This window comes from Podarcis melisellensis, assembly GCF_964234715.1.
Source record: "Podarcis melisellensis genome assembly, chromosome: 5".
Classification (NCBI taxonomy): Eukaryota; Metazoa; Chordata; class Lepidosauria; order Squamata; family Lacertidae; genus Podarcis; species Podarcis melisellensis.
The window spans coordinates 99773510-99800790 of record NC_138537.1 but is presented as its reverse complement, the minus strand read 5'-3'; the positions used below and the strand labels follow the sequence as shown (position 1 = coordinate 99800790).

Sequence of the window (27281 nt, the reverse complement as noted above, 5' to 3'; positions counted from 1 at the left end):
TAAATTCTCAACTTCCTTTGCAGTTACTGGTGGCCAATGAGGTAGGTCCTCCAATTGAATGCATAGTTTGTAATGTTGGGCTTCCTGGTCATAGAACAAAGATTGAAAATGGCGCAACCACTCCATTGGTTCCACTGTACAGATGGAATTAGTACGCTCCTGGTCCAGTAGACCAGATATGGTTCGCCAAAAGCAAGTAGTATCTTTCTCGTGCGATGCCTTAACCAAACTGTGCCATGCGGCTCTTTCAGCTTCCAGTTTCTTTCTCCTTAGTAATTGTTTGTAAGACCGTCTCAGATAAATATAAGCATTAAGTAGGAGGGCAGTCCCTGATTTCCTGTATCTCTGGTAGGCTGTTCTCGTTTGTCTCCTTGTTTGCCTGCACTCCAGGTCAAACCAGCTAGCTCCGTCCTTTGCCCTCTTTGTAGCGGAGCTATGTATCACTGTTGTTAAATGGGGTTTCAATCTTTCCAAAAGTAATTTAAAGCGTTCCATAATCGCATCTACTGAATTGCCTGATACAATAGCGGAGCGAATAAGCTTTAACTCCACTGACTGAAGAAGGAGGGTTAGATTTTCATTCAGTATTGGGGACCATTTGAGTCTTTTGGGGGCAGGTATATCCAAATTTACAGAAGGTATATATTGTGGCTCGGCAATAGAATAGTCAAAAGGCCGACCTGCAAGCTCTAAAATTAGAGGTAGGTGATCACTCAGAGTATTGTGGCCCACTTGGAACTTCCTTACAAAGCTGTGAGCAAATCTTGAGATTAAGATATAATCTATAACGCTTCCCCCAGCCTTGGAGAAATGGGTATATTCCCCGGGGCGGTCCCCCTCTATATTGCCGTTTAATATCAGCAGTTCCCTCCGTCTGGCAGCCTGCACTAAGCAGAGACCTGGGAAATTACTTCTACTATCTTTGGACAGTCGTGTCGCACCAATATCCGTCTGTTCTTCAGGGTCCATAAATTGGTTGAAATGAGTGTATAGACTGTTGTCATCTGTTCCTATACGAGCGTTGAAGTCTCCACACACAATAGTCAGGGCAGACGGGTAGGTAGATTCGAGAGGCTCTAAAAACGCCTCTAGCTCAGCCCATGTAGCCTTGACAACGGGGTTTTTTTGGCCTGGGGGAATATAGACATTGACCAGCAAGAGAGTAGTTCTCTTGAAGCTAAGTAGAGCGGCTGTTGCTAAAGAATTGCAGCTGGGTAGGGCTGTTAGAGAATGCGCCAGCTCCGTGGAAATGAAGCAGGCTAGGCCACCACTAGATCTGCCGCCCCTTAGAGATGGAGAGGCAGGCAGGTAGTGGCAGTTATACCCATTAAGAAATATAGGGTCATTCTGCCATGTCTCCTGAAAGAAGATGATGTCAAATTGCTTAAGGTAGCACAAAAATTGTTGATTATTTTTCTTGGCGTGCCAACCCGCGATATTCCAAGACAGCACTTTTAGGCCCCGGGCCCTTCGGGGAGCTGGATCTATGTCACCACCACGTCCAGCAATTCGTTGGTGTCTAAAAAAACACACCCGTTGGCTCTTTTCGAGGATGACTGCTTGGAGAGAGTGTAGTGATCCTCTTTTCTTGGTGATTTGGGGCTAGATTTTGGAGTTGGGGGGGAGGCTAATTCATTCGGAGACAATTTAAGATAGCTGTGCCAGGAGCTTTGAGGTTTCACACCTTGATTTGGTCTTACTTTATTGTACATCACAGGGGGCTCAGATTGTAATTCCACGTCTACACATTTAAAGGTGCCTCCCACTGTCTTCTTATCCACCAGACATTTGGGAGATATGGGTTGCACATAAGGGTCCTTCATTGTCTCACCTTGATCATCCTTTTTTTCTAGTCTGCTTCGAAGTAAATCAAGTCTTTTCAGGATCTCAGTTTGAGCTGGAGAATGCAGTGACCAGAATCGCTTTATCAGCGAGAGTTCTTCCTCCAAAGCGGAGTCCTCACTATCACACGTGAGAGGCCAGACGCCAGTTGGATGTGGGGCTTCCTTTTTTTCATTTGGTACTGTTTGATGGAGATGATCCTGCTGGAACTTATGCTTTCTATTTCGATGGTTTTGGTGGTTGGTTTTTTCCCTTTTGTGAACTTCCATTCCTATGCTCTTGGGCCCCATCAGAGAGGTTGCAGGTGCTCTATTTTCAAATATTCTTAATAGGACTATTCTTTCTTTTTTGAATAGGTTTTTAGCTCTAAAAATGAAACTGGCCAGATTATGGTCTAAAAAAGTAATCAATGCTCGTACCGAGCAATCATCTTGATGTAGATACTCTATAGCGGCTATGTCAGTTGCTTTTACTACCCCCGGTAAAATGCCACTTATAATGGACAAAAAGTGGTCTATACGGTCCAACCCTGCATAAAATCTAGGCGGTTTGGGGTAATTAGCAAAGACAAGCTTTTGTGGGATTAGGACTAAACTCCATTCTCTTTTGGGACACAACATCTGTCGAGCTTGGGAGGAGTGGTTCCCCTCAATAGTTTGGGTCGCCTGCTCACCTCTGTCTACAGATTCTGTGCTGGCCATAAGAGGACTCTGGGGCGGTATAACTGTAGATGGATTAGTTCCTTTGTCCCAGCTCGGTGTTGATTCTTCAAAACTTGATTTAGATTCTTTTATGGGTGTATCTACTTTACGTGTCTCTTTGATGGCACTCGAGTTGGATTTGTTTGTTCCACTTGTAGAAAGGGATGGAAGAAGGTTAAAGAGCTTCTGCCAATATTTTTTACAGGTACGGTGAGTTGTCTTAAGCCGCCTTAGGTTTTTCATATTTTTGCTTTTCTTCATCTTAGGCTCAGCTTTTTTCCTCCGGGGTTTGCTGGGGAGTGGTGGATCCGGGCTGGCTAGGGGATTTGTATTCTGGTCTGAAGCGCTCACATGTTGTTTGAAATTATCCACTAGGGTCAGGAGCAGCCCGTTTGTTATCGCTAAAAAATTTTTAACGTTAAGGAGATCCTTAGAAATCTGGTATATCTGCTCCTGAAGATAATCACCCCACATTTCTGTTCCGCAGTCATTGGCTTTCATCCAATGGGTTGAAAGATTACCTCCAAGTTCCAGCGGTGACAAATGAGGATTGGCATCAGGTGTGTTGGCTGTATTAGCCTTTGTAGCATTCTCTGCTATGGCAAGTTCTTGGGCCAAATTTGTTGGATGGTTTGTCCTCTTGTTGTTTGTTTGCAAGTCCTTTAGCTGTGTTGACCAATCCAACACTGTGAGTGGCAAAGGCATAGCTACATCTAGGATACTCTCATTCTGAGTTCTCTTGCTCGAGTCTTTTTGAGGAAAGTAGCTGGTAATTTTACTTTGTCTCCTTCGGCGCTCCATCGGGCTCTGTGGTGAATTAGGCAAAATTCCTTGGTCCTTGTATTTTTTCCTGGTGAGGACCATAGTGGGTATATGGGTATATATGGATATATGGTAGGGGGTGCTTGCTTAACGGCGGCTTATCTTTTGTTCTAAGCTGGAGTAAACAATAGCAGAAATGCCGATTTGTGGAAGTTGCCTCCTAAACCTCTCCAACCTCTCCAACTTGTTAGTTTCTCCAGCAATTTACATCGGGGCTTGTGAGGTATCAGTCATTTAAAATGTTAGAAAATATTACTGGTCTTAAGCTTTCATACTGTGCCTTGTTTCGTTTAAAATTCAACTAGGTCTTTCTCCCTCATTCAACAGCCTCACGACGTAACCAGTAAAGTAGCTAGGCAGTATAACAAAGCAGAAAAAAAAAACCAAAAGTCCCTTGGAATAATTATCGGGTTGAACTTGCCTTGTGTTTCTTGGGGTTATAGCTGCTTCAATTCCTTCCTTTTTTTTATAGATAAAAAGCTCGGCGTCCTTCCAAAGGAGTAGCTGGCCTCCCCGTCTGCTAGTTACCAGCTTCGTGAAGATAGGGCGGCTTGCTGAGCCTCTTTTGGATAAAAATAGGCCTTTGGCAGTTAATAAAAAAAGAGTGATAGTTTAAAACTGCTAAGCTCGGTTAAAAAAAAGGAAAAAGAAAAAAAAAAGCTTTAAAAGTGCTGATAAATACTGATAAATCTATATTATCAACGCGGAGCACAAAATAGAGCTACCACTAACGACGCCATCTTGGAGTGGATTTTAAAAACCCAAAACATTTAGGTTTACTTTTCTGCATGGTTTCCCTGCCTTGCTCCTACAGTGGTATATAAAATGGTGTTGGGGAAACATGATATTATGCTACAGGTAAGTCTGCCTAAACATTAGAGAGGATAACTTTTCTTTGTGGTAGATCAGAAGACACCTCATGTCATGCTTACAGACTTCCCAAGGGCATCTGTGAAAACCGGAAGTTGAACTAGATGGGCCTTTGGTCTGATCCAGCAGGAATCTTCTTATGTTTATACTTTAATACAAAGTACACATGCTTCTTGACGTTGGCTCCATTAGAATAATAATCTCTATGGGATATACCATAGTAGAGGCCATGTGTGGGTACTTCTTGCTCACCCATCATACATTTAATTAATGCATTTTGCAAGTAATGTCATGAGAAGAGCATTCCTGGGGACCTCTTGTAAGCAGCTCTGATCTTTGGGAGGAAGAACAGGGTATCAGTGCAATCAATACATAAACAAAGGGGAATCAAACAACCTGCAATTCCAGCAAGCTTTTATCTTTTAAACATCTATTTAGAAAGGATTAAGCAAAATTAGAATGCACAACAGACTGAATAAAGGTGATTAAAATCTCTATGCTATGATCCATACTCCTGTCTCTTTTAACCTGCTTCCCAAATCATGCTTTGCTGAAGCAGCAGAAGGCGTTCTCCTACCTCTTTACACATCTGCACAGATTTTCTCCCTCCGTTTTCTCCCTTTTTTATTTCTTCTAATTGCCAGGAGGGGGGCATGGCGACTGTTGCGGAAGAAAATAATCCCCTTCAACAATCACACAGCTCCATAGCAACCAGGACGTCAGCATGAGACAGCTGCAGGTTTCCATCCTAATTTCTGCCCTTCCTCGGGATCTGAAACATTGGAGGTGAGCAAGCAATGTGTGTGTCATGAGAAATGAGAATGATGGACAAAAGCAGTGGTTATAAAGGGAGATATTTCTCAACACAGTGACTGCAAAGGTAGGGTGTGGTTGTGAGCAGCTTTGTTTTTTAGATGGAATGCTTTTCCTTTAATTTTGATGCTGGCTATGCTGTGGAAGAGGGTGGCTGGAGAGCTGGAACAGAAGCTGATGAAATTATTTATTTGCCAGCATGGCAATTACTTTTGAGGCATGCAGGGCAGGTTCACTCACCAGCCGTCCTCCAGAGACCCCATTGCTGTCCATGGTGCTGCAGGTTTTTTGATCTTTTTTTTTAATGGCAAAAATGACTTCTAAAAATGGAAATGGTGGAAGTGGGGAAATCACAGAATAATATACTCTTTTCTTTGACAGCAGGCAAGTACTGGTAAAAGCAGAGGGTTGGAAATAAAACATTTTCTTGAGGTGGACTGTTTCTGTTGCATAATAAACCGGCAGTTTTGGCCACAGATTTACCTGCTTAAATAAAAGGCAGTTGAGGGGGAGCCATGTGACCCATTTCTCATGTGATCAGTTCCATTAGCAACAGGGAGGGAGGATTGTACAAAATATTGTCTCCCTTTTAAACCTCTGTTGGATTAATGTGCAGGTGTAGACGTCTTCAGAGCAACTGTGAACATGTATTTGATCTCTGATACAATGAGTGACAGAAATCCTAATGGAAAACCCATCTGAACTCTGGATTCTACTTAGAAGCAGGTATGGCTTATTCAACCTTGGAAATTGTTTGGTTAAAGAAGGGAAGGACAGCTCTCTCAATCTTTGAAACAGCAATCAGATTTGCTGCTGAACTCATTTGTTGCTTTCTTTGAGCATTGCTAGTCTGCTTTTTAAAATCCATCCTGGCAGAGCTGAATAAGAAAAAAAATCTTTGAAATACACCCCACCCCTGTTTAAATAGAAATTTGCCCCTTAAATACATAAGAAAGGTGACTTCACCAGTGATAATTTTACTTGGTGCAAAAATAGTGATTAAACAGAAATTTGACTTAAGCTAAAAGAACTACAAGCCCTTTTATCTTTCACTAATGGGCTTCCATATAGCCACAGGTGCATGTGTTCTCTCCCTTCATTGTCTTATAAATATGCCTTTGTGTTCCATAGTTGCTATTTTGCTCTCCTGATTTTAGGAGTGACACAAAATTTGAATGCATAAAGTCCTAGGTTCAATCTCCAGTTCAATCTCTAATTCAATGAAAGAATGGGCAGGAAAATTATCCCCAGCTGGAGAGCTGCTGCCCCTAAGAGTAGGAGCAGGTCACACTGGGCCAGCAGGACCAATGGTCAGACTCTGCACAAGGCAGTCCTATAGCTGGTCTCCTGTTGCAAGCAGGTAAATGCAAAGGTGGACTTGTTGCATTTGAGCATGACAGGTAAATGCATGACAGGAAGTTTATACCAAGCAGCCAATTTATTTCTTCTAATTAGAAGGATGGGGAAAAGTAAAAAACAAACAAAAAGTGAAAATCCTCTTTGAAAGCTCAAGCTGTATGTCCTCATGACAACTTCCTCCAGTGACTGGAGGAAGTGGAGGCAAATTCCATGTATCTTGGGAAATGTAGCAAATGTTTGTTGGTTTGAAGCTACAGGCACTGATGCAGAATGCTGGACGGAAGCTGGTCTGTCACTGAAATGCCAAGCATATTAGAAGTCTTACAAACAGGGTAGTTTTACCAAACTCGGACCCTTGTAGGTTTTGCTGGGGGGGGGGATTGCCTCAACAGCATTAGAACAAGAGCAACAAGGTTATAAGATATAAATTTAATGAATTGATAGTAACAACAGAAACAAGAAACTACACAGAAGACTGTTAACAAACTCACTACTGGGTGATTCCTTACTGAAGGGTAGCTATCCTTCAACTAAATTTTGGATTGGAACAGTGGGCTAAAATCAGTAAAGCATCTTGGTTAATTCAAATCCCGGTCCCAAAATTACAATTTGAACATAATTCCTGGAGATGAATGAGGCCCACTTGCCCTGCCACCCCCCAGCTCACTGTGGCCCTGAAGCCTTCCCTATTCCCCCTCTCGTTTTTTTGGCTTCCATTCTCTCTCTCTTCCTCCCTTTCTCCTCCTCTGTACTTTCCTCCGCCCCTGACACTTGAAACACAGCTGCTGTAGCTTCCCAGGCCCCTGGATGCCGTGGGAAGGACAGGCCTTGCCCATCTCCAGCACAGCAGTGTCCCTGCTGTTGCCATTGTTGCCACTGCCGCAAAATATCACAGGTACTGAGTGACTCTTAAACATCACAGGAATTAAATATTATTGGCATGAAGTGATTACAGGAATTCACTGACTCTCGTCTTATTGAGAGAAGTTGCTCCTGAAAGCTCAAATCTCTGCACTCTCTTGCCAATAAAACTAATCTGATTGGTTGTAGATTCAGGACAGACAAAAGAAAAGTATTTCTTCCCACAATGGATATTAAGCATATGGAACTTGCTGCCACAAGATACGGTAACAGTGCTTTTTTCAGGAGGTACTCAAGGGTATGCAGTACCGGCACCTTTTTGTTGTTAAAAAGTGTGGCACTTACTTTAACAACTTCCTGGCGAGTACCGTCACCTGTTTTTATTTGGGGGGGGGGGACACAGGCCACTGGCACTGATGGCTTCAAAAGTAGAGCTAGCAAACTGCCTGGAGGACTGATCAATGACAGTTACCTCCAAGTTCAGCAGCAGCCTACCCTAAGAGAGAACAAAAAATGTGGGGAGGCTTCATGCCTTCAGGAAGCTTGTAGGCTTTTTGGAAGTGTATGACTGGTAATTGTTAGCAAGAGGATCATGATCTCAGTCTGTTTTGTGGGGGCAATTTACATTAAGGCTTTGAATGAATGCTCAAATATATTTTAAATTCATGAAAGCAAGTGATTAATCAAATGAAAATTATTTTATTTGACTGAGAATATTTTCTTTCTACAAACTACATCAATCATGCAGGCAAGAAAAATGTGGTGCTAAAACAAAGGAATTTATGCTGAATCAGAGCTGGCTATTCTGTGACCCTGCAGCCAGTCAAGGATGACCTGACCAGCATAATTGTAGTGAAAATGTGACCAATGGCAACAAGCTGAAGCAACTGAGTTTCCTATATATTCCTCTGAAGAAAGAAGCAGGTTTGACATCTCCGAATAAGTCTTTGAAAGAAGATGATTTTTGCCCAAAGTAAATTACGTGTCTTTGGTGAGTCAGCACGTAATGTTTTCAGCTCAGACCACAGAAGAACTCATAAAGTCATGTCTTTTATTCTGATGTATAATTTATACATGAACTGTGCTGCTGTTAAATATAGTGATGCAGGTAGCTGTGCATCATGATCCTCTGCATAATGACTCGGAATTAAGTCCCACTGAGGTCAATGGAGTTTGCTCCAAAGTAGGTGGATATAGGATTGCACCCTTAGGATACCTGTATGTAGAATATCTATATATAGGGATGTGTTTAGAGAGGAACTTAACGGTTTTATTCTGAAGATTTTTGCCAGAGAGATTTGAACCTGGAGTGGGATGCAGTATCCAGAAGGGAGGCCACAGTCTGTAAGAAGCAGAGCCGGCTTGGCCATTGGGCACGGTGAGAGCACTGCTTCAGGCAGCAAAAGCCTCCCAGGCAGCAGACCCACCAGGAGAGAAATGCAACCATTAGCAGCACCGTTTTGGACAAGGGCATGCCAATGTCACCAAAAACCAGCATGATCTTGCCCCCAATCGGTGCTCCCTGAGTGGTGGATGCAGCAGGGCACATGGTGCTTCAGCAGCAGCAGCAGCAGCAGCAGCTCCACTTTCTGTTTTGCCTCAAGCAGCAAATGGGACGGGCTACACACCACTTGCATTGCTTAAAAGTGTAAATAAATCAGAAAGACTCATAGAATCGTAGATTTGGAAGGGACCCTGAGGGTCACCCAGTCCAACCCCCTGCAATGCAGGAATCTCAGCTAAAGCATCCATGATAGATGGCCATCCAACCTCTGCTTAAAAACCTCCAAGTAGAATGTCCACTGTCAAACAGCTCTTACTATCAGAAAATTCTTCCTGATGTTTAATCTCCTTTGTTGTAGCTTGAAGTCAGTGGCTCTCAAACTTTTTTCACAGGCCCGAACTTTCAGAACAAAAATTTTCTCATACCACACCAAATTTTTAATTGATAAACAGTGCTTGATTTATAATATAGAACACAACTACTTTATAAGGTGATCATGGGACACCCAAAAAACAATGTAGCTATATAAGACCAAGAATCGTTCTCTAAATATAATTATAAATGTGTCCTCTCCAGCAAACGGTGCTTCTGGTTACAACTAAGATTGTCCTCAGTATCACTTGATGCTCTTGCTCTCTTTTTGAAAATATATCTATCCATATTCTGCAAATAAATAAAAATATTTTAATACTATACTATAGTACCCTGAAATGTTTAAATGTTTCTTTGATTGTCCTTGAATCTTCCCTTCACCTTTGCCATCCAGGGTGGTGCTCCACACCTTTTGAGAACTAGTGCTTAATAGGATTAGGGCAGTGGACTCAGCTAGGATTAATTATTGGCTAGGATTAATCCAGTATATTTCAAGACAAAATATATTGTTCTTTACTAAGAGTGCTTTCCCCCACCCCATTCAGACTAACACTTGGCCTTCTCTCTCCATGCAGCCCTTGGAAGCAAAGGCTGAATATGTTGCTTGCCCATGAGATGGATACCAACGCTGCTCTACTTCTTAGCCCAACTTCAGGGCTGCTGCTGCAGCAGAACCGCCACCATGAGGAAACCTCTAGCCCTCTGGCAAGCAATGAAATGATTGCTTTACCCAAGGAACACGGGCTTGAGAAAAATGGTACAGCCTCACCGTATGAGTTGATGCAAGGAGAGATCATAGCAGCCAGCCTGCTTTTTGGAGCTTTATGGCTATTCTCCATCTTTGGAAACTCCCTGGTTTGCCTGGTGATCCACAGGAGCAGGCGGACTCAGTCTACCACCAATTACTTTGTGGTCTCCATGGCCTGTGCAGACTTACTGATCAGCGTAGGGAGTGCTCCATTTGTGTTTCTTCAGCTAGCCTCTGGGAGCTGGGCACTTGGGAGCATGATGTGTAAGCTAGTAAGATATTTTCAGTATCTCATACCCGGTGTCCAGAACTACGTGTTGCTTTCCATCTGTGTTGACAGATTCTATACTATTGTCTACCCGCTAAGTTTCAAGGTGTCCCGGGGAAAAGCCAAGAAAATGATTGCAGCATCTTGGATCTTCGATGCCGCACTAGTGTCTCCAGCTTTCTTCTTTTTTGGTTCAGGTTGGGACAACCATTGCAACTTTTTTCTGCCATATTCTTGGGACGGGGCTCTTTATGGTACCATCCATTTGTTGGTGGCTTTTCTGATTCCATCTGTTCTGATCATCCTTTTTTACCAAAAAGTAATAAAATATATTTGGCGGATAGGTACAGATGGTAGGACGGTTCGGAGGACTATGAATATAGTTCCGAGGACAAAGGTGAAAACTATCAAGATGTTCCTAATGTTAAATTTGCTTTTTCTGCTCTCGTGGCTCCCATTTTATGTGGTTCAACTTTGGCATCCACTTGAGACAGACTACAGAAAGAGCTCCTTGGTCTTTATGTCAGTCACTTGGATATCCTTCAGTTCCTCTGCTTCAAAGCCTACATTGTACTCTGTGTATAATGCAAACTTCAGGAGAGGGATGAAAGAGACCTTCTGCATGTCCTCTATGAAATGCTACCGGAGCAATGCATATACCATCACCACCAGTTCAAAGATAGCCAAAAAAAATTATGTTGGGATCTCCGAAATCCCTGCACCAGCCAAAACTGTTTCCAAAGACTCCATATATGATTCATTTGATAGAGAAGCAAAAGAGAAGAAGCTTGCCTGGCCTATTAATTCAAACCCAACAAATACATTTCTCTGATTAATTCCAGTCCTTTCAACAATTATTTGCACAATTGGAGCAAAGAACTATGAAAAGATTTGATCTATTTTGAGCTGGGGGGGGCGGGTTTGCATACAATTTGGCAGGGAGAATAAATGTTTTCTTAAATCCACTGATTTATTGTATACTGGATGTTTTCTGTTTTTGTTTTAAATAACTATTTCATGCTCTCTGAATTTAAATTTATTTTTCAACTGATGGGAGTACTGCAGATTGAACTGTTAATGTAAAAAGCAGTAAACTCATCAATTACTTCACAACACAAGTGTCCTGCTAAAGACAGACCATCTTGTTATGTCTCTTCTATTATGCCTTTGGGGGATATGTTGGGGAGCCTTTTAAGAGATCTAGAGCCAAGTGGTTTTCACCCTTTCCCAATCTAGAAGTTAACCGAGAGGATGCATCTCGACTGTAGTGTGTAAGCATGTAAATGCAGACACATTGGCATGAAACGCTAGTGCACTGCTTCCTTCCCCCCATCCCAGTAATAATCTACGCTGACAATAAAACTTGCTAAATGCATTTGACTTGCAGCTACTCCTCAAGTAAAGCCAGATCCGTTCTGAGTTTAAACATGGGAGGATCTCTGAGAATTGTGGTCCTATGACAAAGGCTAGGGGAACACCTGCACAGATGGCTATGCAGCTGTGGTCATATAGCGGAGTGGGCATCTGTGGCCCTGTCTAACTCCCACTCCTGGGAGGTCCCATCTGTACACAAGGCCTATGCATTTTGAGGGAAATGGACAAAAGGATTGTCAGAACCTCATGACATGGGACCTTGATGTCACCGTATAGACATCCTTTCCAGTAAGGCTGCCACAACTAATCAAAGGCATCTCCAAAAAAGATACCTTTGGCACGATCTGGTCTCCCTTTTTCTCTTTTATTGAAGAACAGAATATTTTAATGCCACCATCATCACAGAGGTGTTTGTGGAGGGGATATATTGATTGAAAATGTCTAGCCCACCTGATCTGTAGTTGGGAAGCTAACATGCCAGTGATGTGGGATTGAGAATCAGAGTGATCATTTTGTGATATTATGGCAGTGGACAAAGCTGTATACTTTTGAATAAATGTTTATTTAATTTTAAAAAGAAGAAAAATAAAGCCACCACTGACCTTTTTTTCATTGCAGCACCTCCTTAAAGCACATTAGTTTTTTCTTATGCTTTGGGGGGAGGGTATTTTATTGTTTGTACCCTGCCCTCGGATTTACTTTGACAAAAGGCAAGCTTGAAATATGTTAAACATTATCCTCTTCTGCTTCTGATCCAATTTCTTCTAAGAATCCTAATAAAATTATAATAGGATCTAAAGAAATTCATAGTTCCGCTCTACACATTCTAGGCTTTGCAGGCACAATGTAAACCCTGAATTAATGACTATCCTATGCTGATTGAACCACTCAAGTACAGATGTTGCAGTCTGGGGAGGCTGGGTGCTACCTGGGAAAGATGCCTCCAAGGTTGTTTTTTTAATTATTTCAGCTAGGGAGTGGCCCAGCCCAGGGAAGAGAAACCCCCTTTCACATTTTACACATGTGAAGGAAAGGGAGGGGGGGATGCCTCTTAGTTCTGCCACAGCAGGACCCAGCTTCCCATTGTCCAACGCATTGATTCACGACAGACATGGATGCTATTCCCCATCATTTCTTCATCAATGTGGGTAATGTGGTCTGTTCCTGTGACCTTCTACTTGTCAGAATCCATTCATTCGTTGATTTATAGCACCTATGTAGCTTTCATTTATTTTAATGGAGCCCAGTCATGTTAACTGGTATGCACAACTTTCAATGGGCTCTCAGACATCTCCCACTGGGCATTCTTGTCATTCACATTAATACATCTAGTGAAGAAGCCTTTGTGCATCGCATATAACTTCCCTGGATCCTGGAACCCTGAGATCCAGCCTTCACTGAGAGTTAACGAGGAAACCTTCCTACAGCCCTAGATTCTTCCCTGCACAAGAAAGAAGCATGGCAACTAAGATGTGCAAAGTGCTAGAGGACACCCTTAGATGGATAAGAAAACCTGCCTTTAATCTCTTACACAAGATGGGCCAATGTATGAAAGCCCCAAAATATGTAACTTTAAGCACGTGAATGCATTTAATGGGCTGATTTTCTCTTAAATAATAACAGTCTGTTTTCTGCTGCTCCAGAGAAGCGGACATGGAGCAATGGATCCAAACTACAAGAAAGAAGATTCCACCTAAACATTAGGAAGAACTTCCTGACAGTAAGAGCTGTTCGACAGTGGAATTTGCTGCCAAGGAGTGTGGTGGAGTCTCCTTCTTTGGAGGTCTTTAAGCAGAGGCTTGACAACCATATGTCAGGAGTGCTCTGATGGTGTTTCCTGCTTGGCAGGGGGTTGGACTCGATGGCCCTTGTGGTCTCTTCCAACTCTATGATTCTATGATTCAGTCACCATGACAAAGGCAAACAAAGTTCAGACCAGAGAGTGTATTGGGGAAGTGGGGTTAATGCTTTTACACCTCTGCCAGTTCCACCAAAACCTCCCCTCCCACGTTTGACCCAAGATGGGAGCTTTCATTGACACCCTTGTTAAGGGGTGGGACAGGGCAGGGCAGGAATATACTAAAAGCACTTAATGCCATAGCTGTTCTGGCCCTGAAGTGCAGAGGGCAATGTGTAACACAGTCCTTTCTGCCCCCACCCTATGAAGAGCTTTTTGCTACCCCTGCTAAAAAGTGAACAAATGTTTGAAGTTACATCCACTTTAATATAAAACAAAAAAGGACAGACTTGGGAGTCTTACAAGAATTTAAGTGTTTTTTTCACAGCAAATATATGTGAGTGATCAAGACATCAAGCGGAAAGAGATTAAATTTTCCCTTTTTGATGCACAATGCTACAGTCAGACTCTAAATCAGAGCTTTCCAAACTGTGTGTCACAACACATTTAGTGTGTAGGTGTGTCACGTGAACGATCTTATAAGGGGTTAGTTTGACCTTGAGTTTGCTAGTAAAACTGAATTATTGTGTCACGAAATGATGCATGTCTAAAAAGTGTTTCACCAGCATGAAAAGTTTGGAAAGCTCTGCTCTAAATGGAGTCTGCAGGGCATCCTGCATCAAAAGCCCTGCATGGAGTCAGCCTGTTATAATACACCCCACCCCAGTTCACCCTCTTGTTAATTTGTGCGCAGTCCCACTAATGAAGTCACTTCAGCAAGAGCAAAGTCAATGTGATGAGAGATAGGCAGACCATTTCTCTTCCTCTCTTTCTCCAGCTGTCAGCCAGCCAGGTGAGAAATGCCATCCCACCCCATTCCCACTCAGCTGCTCCTTGGGTGCGTTGAGGAAGCAAGGAATAATGCATTAGGTTTTGACTCAATGATAGCATCAATAAGCAGGTTCCAAACAGGCACACAGTTACACAAGCTAAAGAAGTCTAAAGCAAAAGGGAGCCTGTTCAGATACACTCCAGCAGGATTTTACTTTCAAGGAGATAGTTTCACTTGGGTGTAAAAAGGGCCATCTCATGTTACAAAACAATGAAGCTTGAAAGACTTAATAGGTCAAATTAATCCATGGCTGGGTAAGCCTGCAGTAGGGGAGCCTTAAGGAGTGCCGGCATGTGGCATGTCTGAGTGGGAGGAGGATGGCCCAGAGTCCTGACTGTGGCTAGAACAGCAATTCACCAACTGTGGGAATTGGGCTCACAAGCATGGCTCCGTTTTTATAAAGGTACGTTTAAGCCACTATGTTGGACGTCTTCACCACCACTCTCATGCTGCTCAGTGCAGAGCAATCCTGTGTGGGGCTGCCTTCCCCTGCTCTCTACCAATAAGTGGACAGTGACATCATCCCAAAGGAGAAATGGGACACAGGGGGCTGCTAATGGAGCTTGTCCCAGAGCTGGTGGGTGCGGGAGAATCCCAGGAGTGTTGGCATGGCCCAGCCAACACAGTGCCATCCCCGATCCCTGGCTGACTGGGCAAAAGGGAGGGTGGGAAGCCACGTTAACTGGGCTGCCCTGGAACTACAAGGAGAATGCCTGTCCATTAATTCTGCAAACAGAAGTATCTTTTTGAAAAAGATTCAAGCTTGATTTAACAATACACTTATTTACAGTTCTTTGCCTGTCGAATGTTTGGGAAACATTGACTGAGGCCTGGTCTACACAGGTGGCAGACTGAGGTGACAGAAGGACTTTAGCACTATAGACAGTAGGTGGGACATACTGTTTTTGATTGGTTCCTTACTACCAAAAGAGCAAGCACACACCTAGCATAACAGCCCATTCCCACCTGCACCTGTGCTAGTTTTTTGTCTGCAGGGAGTTTTGCATAGGAATGTACGCAAAAAGCATCTCACAGACATGATAACACTTGGTCTGACTATGGCAGACCAACACGGCTACCTATCTGTAAATGATAACACTTGCATGCTTAAAACAACCCTGTAGAAAGAAAGTCAGTATTATCCCTCTGAGTTGCCTTGCCTACGGGAATTCATGGCAGAGGCGAGATTTGAACCAGGGACCTCCTCTTCTCAGCCACAATGATGCACTAGGTCAGACATAACAGAAGTGTAAACCCATTACATATTTCCAGCCCACCACGGGAAACTGGAATTATTATTACAACATGGACCACAGATAAATACCATACACATAACAGACTACTTTGATGCCAGATGGCCAAGACCTCAGCCTTTGCTGCACATGGTTTCTTAAATAGCCACTCCTATGAATACTAAACAGAAAAATCCAACACATAAACCATGAGCAATTATAACAGCAAGGTCGGAAATTTCCTTCACTGTCACAGCAGAAATATCTACATACACATAAGTTGTAGTTTCTATATCTATATAACAAACTGGGTTTTTTTTTAAGTTGTAGGTTTAATTCTGTTGGCTTGCCATTGGGTTATTTTGGTAATTCACCTCAACGATCAAGTTCTTTGCTGCTGCAGCATTGCCACACATCATAGTGGAAGGGAAGCTTAGCATAAAGACTACAAATCGGTGTTGGTAGTATAAAATAGGGACTTTGATCTTGGCTGTTCCACCTTCACCCTGCAAGAGAAATAAAATACAACAATATTTTATAGCTATTCACAATTTCAACCAGTCAGCCAAGAAATCTTATCTACATTTGTTATAGCCAGCATTAAAATATCTGACAGAAGGTTAAAGAGCCATTTGCCAGTGACTCAGTTTCTGTAGGAGTGAGATAATCCTGATGATCCCTCTGCCTTTGCTCAGTTCAAAATACAACCCACCAAGCATGTAGTGGTCTGGCTTGCACAACATGCTAAGCTAAAACTGTATCTTAGTATGAATGCATGTGCTCTGAGAGAGGAAATAATGGCTGATTTGCTCCTCCTTTGGGTCATTCTGCTGTACTAAATCATCGCTTGGCATGTCATTCAAACACAGGCTCCTGGTTTAGCTTTCCACACACTAACCACACCCTGTAACCCAAACCCAAGTTTTTCCAATGGTGGTGGGTTTGCCTTGGAGAACTAAACCGGGTTCAAACACCATGCTAAGCCAAGTCATGGCTTAGGACTGCAGAAGAGCAAAGAGACTTTTATATTCTGTCTAGTAACCCACTGTGAGGCATAGGATTGGCCTTGCACAAACAACCTTTCCTTTAAGGCCGTAAGTCCTCACAGGAGCACTCCTAACCTTGTGGGTGCCCCAGCTGGGGCTCAATTGCCCAGATTATGGGACCAGAAGGATCCAGCCCTGCCTGGTTGGGGTTGGCAGGTATAAATGATGCAGAGAGCCTGGATGTAGAGCTTGGGTACAGGGCAACATAGTTGATGTTGCTGCATCACAGACCAGACACAGCTGTTCCAGGGGCTCCCCATGGCTGGAACAAGAAATTTGGTGATCTGATGCTGTATCTGGTTTGTCTGGGTGAAGGTCTTGTGGGGACAGTTTATTTGGGATTGTTTCTATGTGTAAGAGAGTGGTTCATTGATTGGGGAAGTTTTACATTAGAAGTTTATTTTGTTCAAACAAAAGTTTTCCCTTCAGTAAGTGTTTTATTGTCTATCAAAGATCCATTAAAGAACCTGTAATTGGCTAGGCAAAACAAGAACTTACATGTAAATGTTGCTTAGGTACTGACTAGAAAATTTGCTGGACAAAAGACAGAATAACATTCCCAATCCTACAGATTGCTGCCACCAGCAAACAAGTGACAAAGACAAGATGCAGCCAGAAGATGTTAAGACAATGGGCTTACATGAAGCATAAAAGGCAGATTTGCTTAAGGGTGTACATTGCTTCATTGCTCAAGACTTGGGGACTTTCAGCTGAATGTATGGACGGAATTCAATGAACTGAATAAGTATTGAGCTGCTTCATAAGCCATCCTGCCTGGCTTCACACTCCCCTCCACCACATAATTAGCCTTCTATTTTTAATTTGAGGGGTCTGCACCCTACTCTTCAGGCAAAAGCTTCCTATATAGTGGCTGCCAAAGGGAGAAGTGTGTGCATGTGCACATATACAGAAAAAACAAATCCATGGTTAGAAAACCAGGGGCAGTCAGACAAAAACAATACATAAAAACTGGACCTAGAAGGTCAGGGCAAATAAAAAGGTCTTCACCTCAGAAGACATCAGGCAGCAGCACTGGGAGTCCAGGTGTTGGAAACTGAAAAAGCCGTATCACTGGTCACTGCCCAGCTCACCAGAAAGGCCTCTGAGACCGATCAGGGAGACCAAGAAGACAGGAAAAGGCAGACCCTGAGCTACCCTGTCCCTCGACCCGTTTTTTGAAGCCCTTAAGAAAGCACCTGGGATTTTCTAAGCTCTGTGAATGAGTTAAAATAACTTGGCCTCCCTGCAGGTTCACAAACTAATAAAAAAGGGAATGGGTAACAAAGAGAAAAGCACTCAAACAGCTTCTCCTTCACATCTGCTCAGCCAGGGTGCTCACAGGACAATCCACGATTTTGTGATGGACCTGTGCTGTTATTTTCACATTACCCTATTAATAAGCCTCCAGGTAGGCATGTTCTTTCTAAATGTAAGTTGCTGTACAGTGTGTAGCACTTGAGGCACTTAACAGTAAGACTATATGGCCCCTCTTCCCCATCTGCACATCTTGGTCTACTCTCGTAGCCATAAGAACCTTCATAAACTAGTACTTACAGGAACTGTGACTGTTTGCATCCATCTTTGAAGCCTTGCCAACCTTGGCCATGTTCTGCTGTGGTTTGCTTTGCTCTTCCCCGCTTAGCAGAGCTTTAATTTCAGAGGGGATTTTCCCTTCATCCATTGCTAAGCACCACTGCTTGTACTAAAAACACAAACATAAAAATAAACTGGATTGCAAAAGCAGAGGGCTGCACTTTTTTACTTTCAGTTGTGATCATTAGAGTTCTGTTGTTCAATAGCAAAGATTAAAGCCATGGCTATCATCAATCAGCATGTAATTAGTTCTATTGGGAAGTTGCTTGAGGAAGACGTTCAGTCTGCCATGTTCCTCCCTGGAAGTGTTGACATTTATTAATAATGGAGTCTCTTTGGTCTTTTTATGTAAAAAGGAAGATGAATTAATCTATTTGGGTTGGAAGACTGGGGAGATACTGCCTAACAGAAGGCAGATCAGCTTGGTGTCATTCTAGAGTGAATATTTTGTTTTGTGTAACTGACAGATGGAAAATCAGAAGTCCCTTTTATTTTTCTTCTCATCATTTATTTTCTTCTTTTTTTGGTTTTCCTTTGTTTTGTTCTCTCTTTCTCTGTTTATTTTTGTTTTTATTTAGATTATTTTAAAAAAGAGAATTCTGCTGTTGTACGTGTGTGATTATTGGACTGGGGATGTGGAAATGTTCATCAGCAGGGCTATGTGGCATTGCAGCAAGTTCTTCTCTTGGTTGCTTGTCCGTTGGTCACTTGGCAAGATTTTCTTCTTGGTCAAGGGCCATATTTTCAGTGTCCTATGAAGTTCCTTGCCAAGTGGCAAAAATGGCAGAATAAAGGATGACAAAAAAATCAATAAACCTGGCAAATCTGCTTAATTTAAATAGTGTCAAACTTTTATTGGAGTTTAATTTGGATTTGTTTGTTTAAGTACACACAACTCTGTTGATGTACAGGGCACCTCACTTTTCTGTCCCAACAACCCTTATTCGGCTACAGTAATTACATTCTGCCTTTCAATAAAGAGTTTTCAAATCAGCTCTCATAAGAAAACTGGGTAATAATTAAAATATCTTAAAAATCATATCCTGTACGTGTTTTCTGTTCTCTTCCTTGAACAGGACATGCTTTCAGGCATGTAAGCATTTCCAAGTAGAAAGTGGCAACTCCCTGCTCTCAGACACCTAAGCAGAGATCCTGGGGACATAATGGCATTGGCCACAGGGGAAAACAGCAGACAGTGGTACCTCTGGTTGCAAACGGGATCCCTTCTGGAGCCCCGTTCGCAACATGAGCAGAACACAAGCGTGCCTGTGTGTGCACGGGTTGCCGCTTCTGCACATGATGTCATTCTGAGCGTCTGCGCAGGCGCGAGTGGCGAGGCCCGGAAGTAACCCATTCCGTTACTTCCAGGTCGCTGTGGGACGCAACCTGAAAAGATTTAACCTGAAGCAAACGCAGCAAGAGGTATGCCTGTACTTGCATGAACGAACACAACTCAGAAGCTGTTACTATGCTCTAGACCCAAAGGACTGACTCAGCACTGGGGGTAAGGTGGAAAAGAGAAAAAGCATGTTACCATTTCCAGCTCTTCTCTAAGGGCGCATATGGCTCTCTCTCTGCTTGAAACCAGCTCTTCCAGGTACTGGTACCTCAGCTTCTTCCTTGCCCGGCATTCTCTCGCGCTCTGCCGGCTCCTCTCAAGTTTAGCTTTCAAATCTATTTTGGCTGGTTTACGGCCCCGTTTCCCTGGTTTCTTCACCTTCCCTCCAGCTACCTAGAAAGCAGAAACACATTTTACTTCGGTCAGGGCAGAGTCAGGAAGAGTTCTCCATGCTGCTTCTTACAAAATTCACAACAGGGCAGAGTTTGGTTTGAGAATGTTTCTGCCTCGACTGTGCTCCGGCTGCCGTGACACCCGCAAGTGGGCACACAGGGATTAAGGCATATACAAATTTGATATATAATCATCATCCTGTGGCTTGGAGAGACGCCCTGCCTTCCAGTCGCCTTCCGGGGGGGGGGGGAGCAGCTGTTGGACTACATCTCCCACGCCCCCCAGCTCTCAGGCCCGGCGGCCGGGGGACGAGCGTTGTCGTCCAGCAGCTCCTCGGCCCGCCACCGCCTCCCGGGACGGAGAAGGGCCGCCCCCCGCGGCGCCTCCACTTACTTTGCTCTCGTCCATGGGGGCAGCCCAGCGCCTCCCGCGAAGGACAAGGCCTCCGGAGCCCCGCCCGCCCGCCCGCCGCTTCCGGCTCCTGGTGGTGACGCTCTTTGCGCCGAGGGGGGAGAGGGAGGCGGGTTGGGGCGGCGGCCTAGGGCATGTCCGGCCAGCCCAGTGCATTTCGGGAGCTGTAGTCCCGCTCGTCTCCGTCCTCCGCCCAGCAAGACGGAGGAGGGGCGGCCCAGCGCGCGAGACGCGGCTGCGTAATGACGTAGGATATCCTGGCGGGGGGTGGGAAGTCGGAGTGGAAGACAGAATCGGAACTCAATAGGACCTGAACAGCTAGCAAAGTGAATTTCAATAGGGACCAATGGAAGGTTCTGCACTTAGACAGGAAGAACCGGGTGCGCAAATATAAGCTGGGGAACACCTGGCTTACCAGCAGTACATGTGAAAAGGATTTAGGGTCTCGCTGGACCCCAAGCAGAACATGAGACAACAGTGTGATGGAGCAGCAAAAAAAGCTAACACTATTCTAGGCTGCATCAACAAAAGTCTTGTCGGCATAGATCAAGGGATGTAATAGTAGCCCTCTATTCTGCCTTAGTCAGACCACACCTGGAATACTGTGCCCAGTTCTGGGCACCACAGATTCCTGCATTGCGGGGGGTGGACTAGATGACCCTCGGGACCCCTCAAGCGCTAATATTCTATATCCTATTATTCGAATTGAAGCAGTGCAGACTTAAACTGTGGAACTCACTCTTGCAGGAGGGAGCGATAGAGGCTTAGACAAATGCATAGAGGAGGAGAGGGCTGTTGATGCCTACTAGCCAGGATGGCCAATAGAAATCCTTATTATATATTTTATGTGGCTGTTTATTTGTATATATTTTAAATTTTTATATATGGATGTTTTATGATGGTGGAGAAGGCAAAAAAGAAGGCACTAATCTGAATCTGTGCCTCTTAGGAGATACAGAAATGTGATGTTTATGTGTATGTTTTTTGTTATGAAAGTGAAATGCTTTCTTTGGGTTTGCCAGTTGCAAAGAAGAATATGTTTCCTGTTCTGCTCCCTTTTAATCATTTTGTAGATGAAAAAAATGTGTGTTTTTTCAGATACAGCTTTTACATCTTCTTGACAAGCTGGAGCCAAGATTCCCTGTTCTACCTATTAAAGATAACAGATTCCTGGCCTCCTCTGCACCTCATCGCCCTAAAGAAAACAACTTTTGTCCGAAAGTTTTGAATGTAGCAGAAATAAAAGTCTAAAACCTCCTGCACATTCATGCCCCATTTTTGACATTCACAGGTAAAGAAGTGACATCCTCAAAATGGAAAAAGGGTGACCGAAATAACCAAGGGGGTGGAGTGAAAGATTACAGCATTTCTGGCTAAGTGATGATACTTCATAGAGGGCAGAGCCTGGCTGTGTCTTGAGGCTCAAGGTGAAGTATATTAAATCAGGCAGAAAACCCCAGACCAACAATGTTCTTTCTGCTGCTCCCCTGTGGGGAAATGTGCTCCAAGTCTCAGAAGCCCAGTTATGTCACCCCTTGCCTGCAGGAGCTGGCAGCCCTTCACCCCTTTTTGAACACCCTGCCTTGTGGAGTGTTCCCTCAGCCTCCTCTCCTCCGGGAAGCCCCTGTGTCTGAGCCAACCCCCCCACCCCAACGAGAGGTTCCTCCTCACTCCACCCCCCCCCGGGGCCCGGGAAGAGGATTCCCCCAGCCTTAGCTGCCCTGACAGATACTGGCCAAAGGTGAATGTGAGGCCAGCAGCTTAGTCACCCTGGGAGGCAGCAGTGGACACTGCTGGGCCGGCATGGCAGAAAGACTCCCCTTTGGTGCGGGGGACTCAACTCCCAGGCAGGCATCGCACACAGCAAGCACAAGAAAGGCCAACCAGGCGCCTGCCCATTTGTCCGTCTGTTCCCAACAGCAAGAGCTAGTGGTATCATGGACCAGGAGTCGGCTTCACCTGCTGAGCAGCAGCCTGAAGGAGCAGAAGGCAAAGTGACTCCACCTTCTGCTGATCAGCCTTCTTGCTCCTGATGAGAACCAGCTGGTTCCAGCTTTCTGAAACAGGGTTTCCGGCCTCAGTCAGTTGCGTGGCGAGTTCCCGCCCCCCACCAGGATAAATAAAGACACGAGACACCATAATTAAGGTTAATTGGGCGAATTAGGCCACAACTTTATTGAATTCAGGAATGAGAGCCATTGGCTTAGGCATTGGTCCTATCGACTATCCGGCTCCAGCCCATTTGCTGGAGACACGGGGAAGGGTTAACACTAATCGGGGGAGTCTCCCGCCGAGGCACGTTGACTAGGAGCTCCCCCGGGTCACTGCTCTGGGGCGTGCCTTTGGCCCCCACCTCCATAGGCTTCGGACAGGGCCACGCCCCCCGGAGTCCTTTAACGGACGACCCTTCGCTCACTGGGGGGAGGTGATGGCGTTCCTCCCCCCCCCACATCCTCTTAACCCCTTCTTACCAATGCCTACCGCCACACGAGCAATTGCTCGCCGCCAATACTCTCATGCCTGAAACCAATCCCTTATTCCCTTTGCCATATCCATCAGCCAAATATCATTTCCAGCATCCGAGAGATGCACGCCATCAAACCGGTAGAGGGCCTCACCGTTGACACATATGCCCGGGTGGTCAATGACACTCCCACCCAGGGCTGCCACTCTACGCACCACCGCCCTATTTATGGCTATCGGGCACCTGCAATCTCTCCAAACCCGCCTCTCCATCTACGAGGCCCAAATAAAATAGTAGTGACGTTTGGGTAAGAGGCCTTAAGTTCCTCAAAGTCACTAAAGATATGCCACATCAAGTCGACTGCCTTTCTATAAGCTAACTCTTTTCGCCTAATTGGATAACTAAAGCATCTGGGGGCCCCTCCGCTGCCGCTCTGGCCCTAATAGCGGGCAACATTTCGGCCCAGCGCATTCCCCTTCGAGAGATCCAAGATATATTGATGTAGCTAAGGTGCGGCCGAGACTGGAATTGATGGCACGGACCCTGGCCCAATGCACCATGCTGTGCCCGATTATCCAGATGCGCGCCCTCATAGCTCCTGCACCCTAGGTCCCCGTTAACGGCATGGTTTCTATCCCAGTGGACGGTGCAGGGCCTATACTCCAAATATGCATCACAACGTCACCTGAAAGCAAAAGAAGGTAACAAAGCCAGGTCAGGTATACTGTGAACGATCACAAGGTCTTACGAATATATCCTTTATATGCATCAGACTTCCCTTAATGCATCAGACTTCCACTGCCCCCAAGTCCTTCATCCTTTCAGATGAGAGTCCCAAATGCACTGCTGTGGTGGCGGCCCCAATCCTAAAGGAGTTAACTGCGAATTCAGCTGAGGGTAAACCGCAGGCAGCAATCGCCCCTCGCATAACGCGCATGGACTGATCGCCCCTCGCATAACGCGCATGGACTGATGCCGTGCAAGGCCGGAGCCATCCCAATGTTTGAGGAATGGACCTGAGACGGTTGGTCTCACGTACATGAATTGTTTAGTGTCCTTTACTGCTGATCGGTTTTGGAACATTGGACATGCAGGACTAAATTGACCCCCGGATCGTCTGACTACATGAACTGAGATACTTCTGATCTTAGGATTGGACTGGACCTTGTATACAGACACTGCCTCCAGGAAAGTACCCCCCTGAGAGTTGGCTGATTGGCTGGCTTCTCCCTCCACTGAGGTCTGCCGTGGTTGGCAGCACAGGACCACGACAGGTGGGCTGGCTGGCTGGCTGGGCTCCCTCACCCATTTGCTTGCTTACTCCGAGGCCATCTCAGCTCCTGGCAACTAGCACCCCATGGACAGCCCCAGAGGCACCTTCATCTGGGGAGCTTGTAGCCAGGGCTGCTGCAACAAACAGCCACAGAAGTCTTTGGGAGGCAGAGATGCGAGAGGGCATCAGAGGAGGGAGGGAAGGAAAGAGGGACAGAGGCCAATGTTGCCCGCGGCACCCCTGACCAGCACTCAAGGCACTCCTGGGTGCCACAGTACACTGGCTGAAAACCACTTGCCTACCCTATTACCTCTGTCCACTGACCCTGTGGGTCCCCCTGCCATCTCTTAGAGAACCTTAAAAGATAGATAAAGCCATGATACTTGAGGTCATATTCTGACAACTGACAATGTTGCTTGATGGTGGAAGCATAACATGGCATAAATATGATCTGGAACATGCTTCATGTTGCTTCCGAGGATGCCACCAAAATAAATATATTTTTGATGAGCTCTTGCCCCTGCCCTCTGCTCTGGAGGGGAGGACTAGAACCAATGGATTCAAGTTACAAGAAAGGAGATTCCAACTTTCTGATAGTAAGAGGTGTTCAACAGTGGAATGGTCTCCGGAGGATGTGGACTCTCCTTCCTTGGAGGCTTTTAAGCAGAGCTTGGGTGGCCATCTGTCACAGATGTGATTTAGTTGAGATTTCTGTATTGCAGGGGGTTGGACTAGATGATCCTTGGGTCCTTTCCAGCTCTATAGTTCTATGATAATACTAACAGTTTATGAAATTCTCATCCTTTGGGATTAATGCATAATTGCATTTATTGTATAGGAATCATTTGAAGGAGCAGAGATTCTAACACAGCATAAATTACGATGTTTGCAGTATGTCAACAAGAAATTATGTATCTATTAAAATAATTAAAATAATTCTCCAACATAATATTGCAAAACTTGTGTACCTGATACCAAGAACTTTTCCACAAAAGGGCCTAGCAGTTTGGTTGTTGTTTTCTCAGAGGTATGCCAATGTTCTGCAGCACTTTCTCAAAAGTAAGCATGCATGAACATTTCAGGCTGAGGTTGCACGTCTCTTCATGTAACAACAACAATAACAACACATTTACCTTGGAGTTAGTCTCACTGGACTTAGTGGTGAGGATAACAGGAAGTAGAACCATGAACTCCTTTTAGGAAGGGCAAGGAATAATAATGATAATAATAACAATGGAATGGGCTGTGTTACTGATGCTCAGTGATAACCAGCTCTAATCTGGAGGGATATATTTTAAATTATTGGTCATGTCCCATGGGCGTAGCCAAGCGGGGTAGGGGGCAGTTGCCCCCATAAATAAATAAATAAATAAATAAATAAATAAATAAATAAATAAAATAACTAACTAACTGAGGTTCTGCCCCACCAACAAAAATCCTGGCTACGCTCATGTCATGTCCCCAGAATGGAAGATACCACACTTAAGTGCACTTTGCTTCGATGTGCTTTGCAGCTACAGTGGTACCTCAGGTTACATATGCTTCAGGTTACAGACTCCGCTAACCCAGAAATAGTGCTTCAGGTTAAGAACTTTGCTTCAGGATGAGAACAGAAATCATGCTCCGGCAGCGCGGCAGCAGCAAGAAGCCCCATTAGCTAAAGTGGTGCTTCAGGTTAAGAACAGTTTCAGGTTAAGTACGGACCTCCGGAACAAATTAAGTACTTAACCCGAGCTAACACTGTATTGCTTCTTAGTAGGAGGTGGGTGCAGCTGCAAGCAGCCCAGCTGCTTCCAGGGAGAGGAAGCCCCCTGCCCCCTCCCTTCTAGCCACAGGAGTGGAGCTGTCTAGGGCTGAATCCAGGTTTTCCCACATCCACACCTGCAGCCAGGGGGGCCTGGCTTAATGGACTACACAGTATAGTGTAACTTTGTGCATTGGGGAACATTTTTTTCTGTGTGTGACTCGCTTTATTGTGATACTCACTTTATTGTGATGGTCTGCCCACAATATTTCCAAGGTATGTCTGTATTAGACACATTTTTATGCAACTAGAACTTTGCAACCAAAGGCCTGACTTGATATATCAAATAAATATGTTAACTTCAGCTGTCTTTGCTGCTGCAGTTCCCGCCCATGTTCCCCTCTTCCTCCACCAATGTGTTCTTCCTATGGACCCCACAAAGACTCTGAAGCCCAGTTCCCATTCTTCCCTGCTCTAGGTTAGTAGTGGCAACCATAAGTTTCATTCTGGCAACTAGTAGGCCAAATTTCAAGTATACTTCACCATAGATATAATATTCTTTTTAAAGGGTTTTGTTTGGGACACTTCAAATTTGAATGGAAATTTTGCTATGAACACACTGCTGGCTGCTCTCCCCATGAAAGAAAACCCAACAATAGCTCCTATCCAAACAGCAGGTACAAAGATTAACTTAGGTTGCTTCTGTGGGGCAGGAAGCAAGAAAACAGAGCTTATCAACCCCAAGCAAAAGGGTTGGAACCCTGCCCAGCCAAGGACACCAAGAGATCCCCTGCTTGTCTCCCCTCTCCCGGACATAAGGGCATCTCAGCCAATTACGGGCAACAACCGACTGAAGCAAGTCCCAGAAGTGGCTGGAAAAGGAGGCAGAACAGGGGTAAGAAGGGCAGGAGCAAAGAAAGCTGAACAGGGGGCAAAGGGGCAGAGTGGCCTTAGGCATGCTCCGCCATCACATGAAATGACCTGGAATGCAACCCCCACGCAAGCGCAGAAGCTTCACCACTGCACCTCAGCATATGTCAGTGCATTAAAATATACACTGGAAGGAACACTGAGATTTTTGCAAAGACTTTAACAAGGATTTAAAATACACAACTTGAAAGAAAAATCTCTGGCTATAAGAAAGGGTGGGGTTAAATTCTATGAATTTAAAAAACGGATAAAAGTCGGCCTTGCAGCAGCATCAACAAACAAAGTAGAGCATTACAATATAGTTCATTCAGGGGTGTTGCAGCCATGCTGATATGTGTATATGGCACTTAAACAACAGGGAATTATGGCTGCTGATATGGTAATTGCAGAGGTACAGAGAAAAAAGTGGGTGGGTCATGTGAAATTCATGACATTCTTGAGGTGAACTCAGACAGCACAAGCATGAGTCACTTCAGTGGTGTATGCTTGGTGTGACTTGCTTTGTACAAGTGCATTGTTCATTTTCAAGAGAG

At 44.7% G+C, this 27281-nt stretch overlaps 2 protein-coding genes and 3 long non-coding RNA genes across 10 annotated transcripts in view; 3 read left to right on the top strand and 2 right to left on the bottom strand.

Annotated features, from left to right (window-relative positions):
* The window catches only part of LOC309371027, a 176986-nt gene that overhangs the window by 105818 nt on the left and 43887 nt on the right, over positions 1-27281 (bottom strand). The gene's annotated exons all lie outside the window — the stretch shown is intronic.
* GPR19 (G protein-coupled receptor 19) lies at positions 4906-12146 on the top strand. Of its 6 annotated transcripts, none has more exons than XM_081913357.1 (4): positions 4906-5021; positions 5665-5774; positions 8017-8259; positions 9720-12146. In XM_081913357.1, exon 4 carries the CDS (start codon positions 9742-9744, stop codon positions 10990-10992), a length of 1251 nt encoding a protein of 416 aa, XP_081769483.1. In that variant the 5' UTR covers positions 4906-5021; positions 5665-5774; positions 8017-8259; positions 9720-9741; the 3' UTR covers positions 10993-12146. The 6 variants fall into 6 exon arrangements, with proteins under 6 accessions (XP_081769483.1, XP_081769486.1, XP_081769485.1 ...); XM_081913358.1 differs by lacking the exon at positions 4906-5021 and adding an exon at positions 5028-5115; XM_081913361.1 differs by lacking the exons at positions 4906-5021; positions 5665-5774 and adding exons at positions 5042-5115; positions 7190-7302.
* On the top strand, positions 14139-14822 carry LOC309371020. The gene is made up of 2 exons (XR_014168785.1): positions 14139-14361; positions 14393-14822. It is a non-coding gene; the product is annotated as an uncharacterized lncRNA (long non-coding RNA).
* CREBL2 (cAMP responsive element binding protein like 2) lies at positions 15832-20421 on the bottom strand. Its single transcript, XM_081913396.1, has 4 exons — positions 20320-20421; positions 19729-19926; positions 18156-18303; positions 15832-16061 (listed from the first exon to the last, which is right to left on the bottom strand). Exons 1-4 carry the CDS (start codon positions 20332-20334, stop codon positions 16057-16059), a joined length of 366 nt encoding a protein of 121 aa, XP_081769522.1. The 5' UTR covers positions 20335-20421; the 3' UTR covers positions 15832-16056.
* LOC309371023 lies at positions 20660-21599 on the top strand. Its single transcript, XR_014168789.1, has 2 exons — positions 20660-20892; positions 21442-21599. It is a non-coding gene; the product is annotated as an uncharacterized lncRNA (long non-coding RNA).

Coding starts and splice junctions, on each gene's coding strand:
- GPR19 (XM_081913357.1), top strand. CDS start 9,742: ATGTTGCTTGCCCATGAGATGGATACCAACGCTGCTCTACTTCTTAGC.
- CREBL2 (XM_081913396.1), bottom strand. Junction 18,304..19,728: donor TTAGAGAAGAGCTGGAAATG/GTAACATGCTTT, acceptor TTGTGTTTTTAG/TACAAGCAGTGGTGCTTAGC.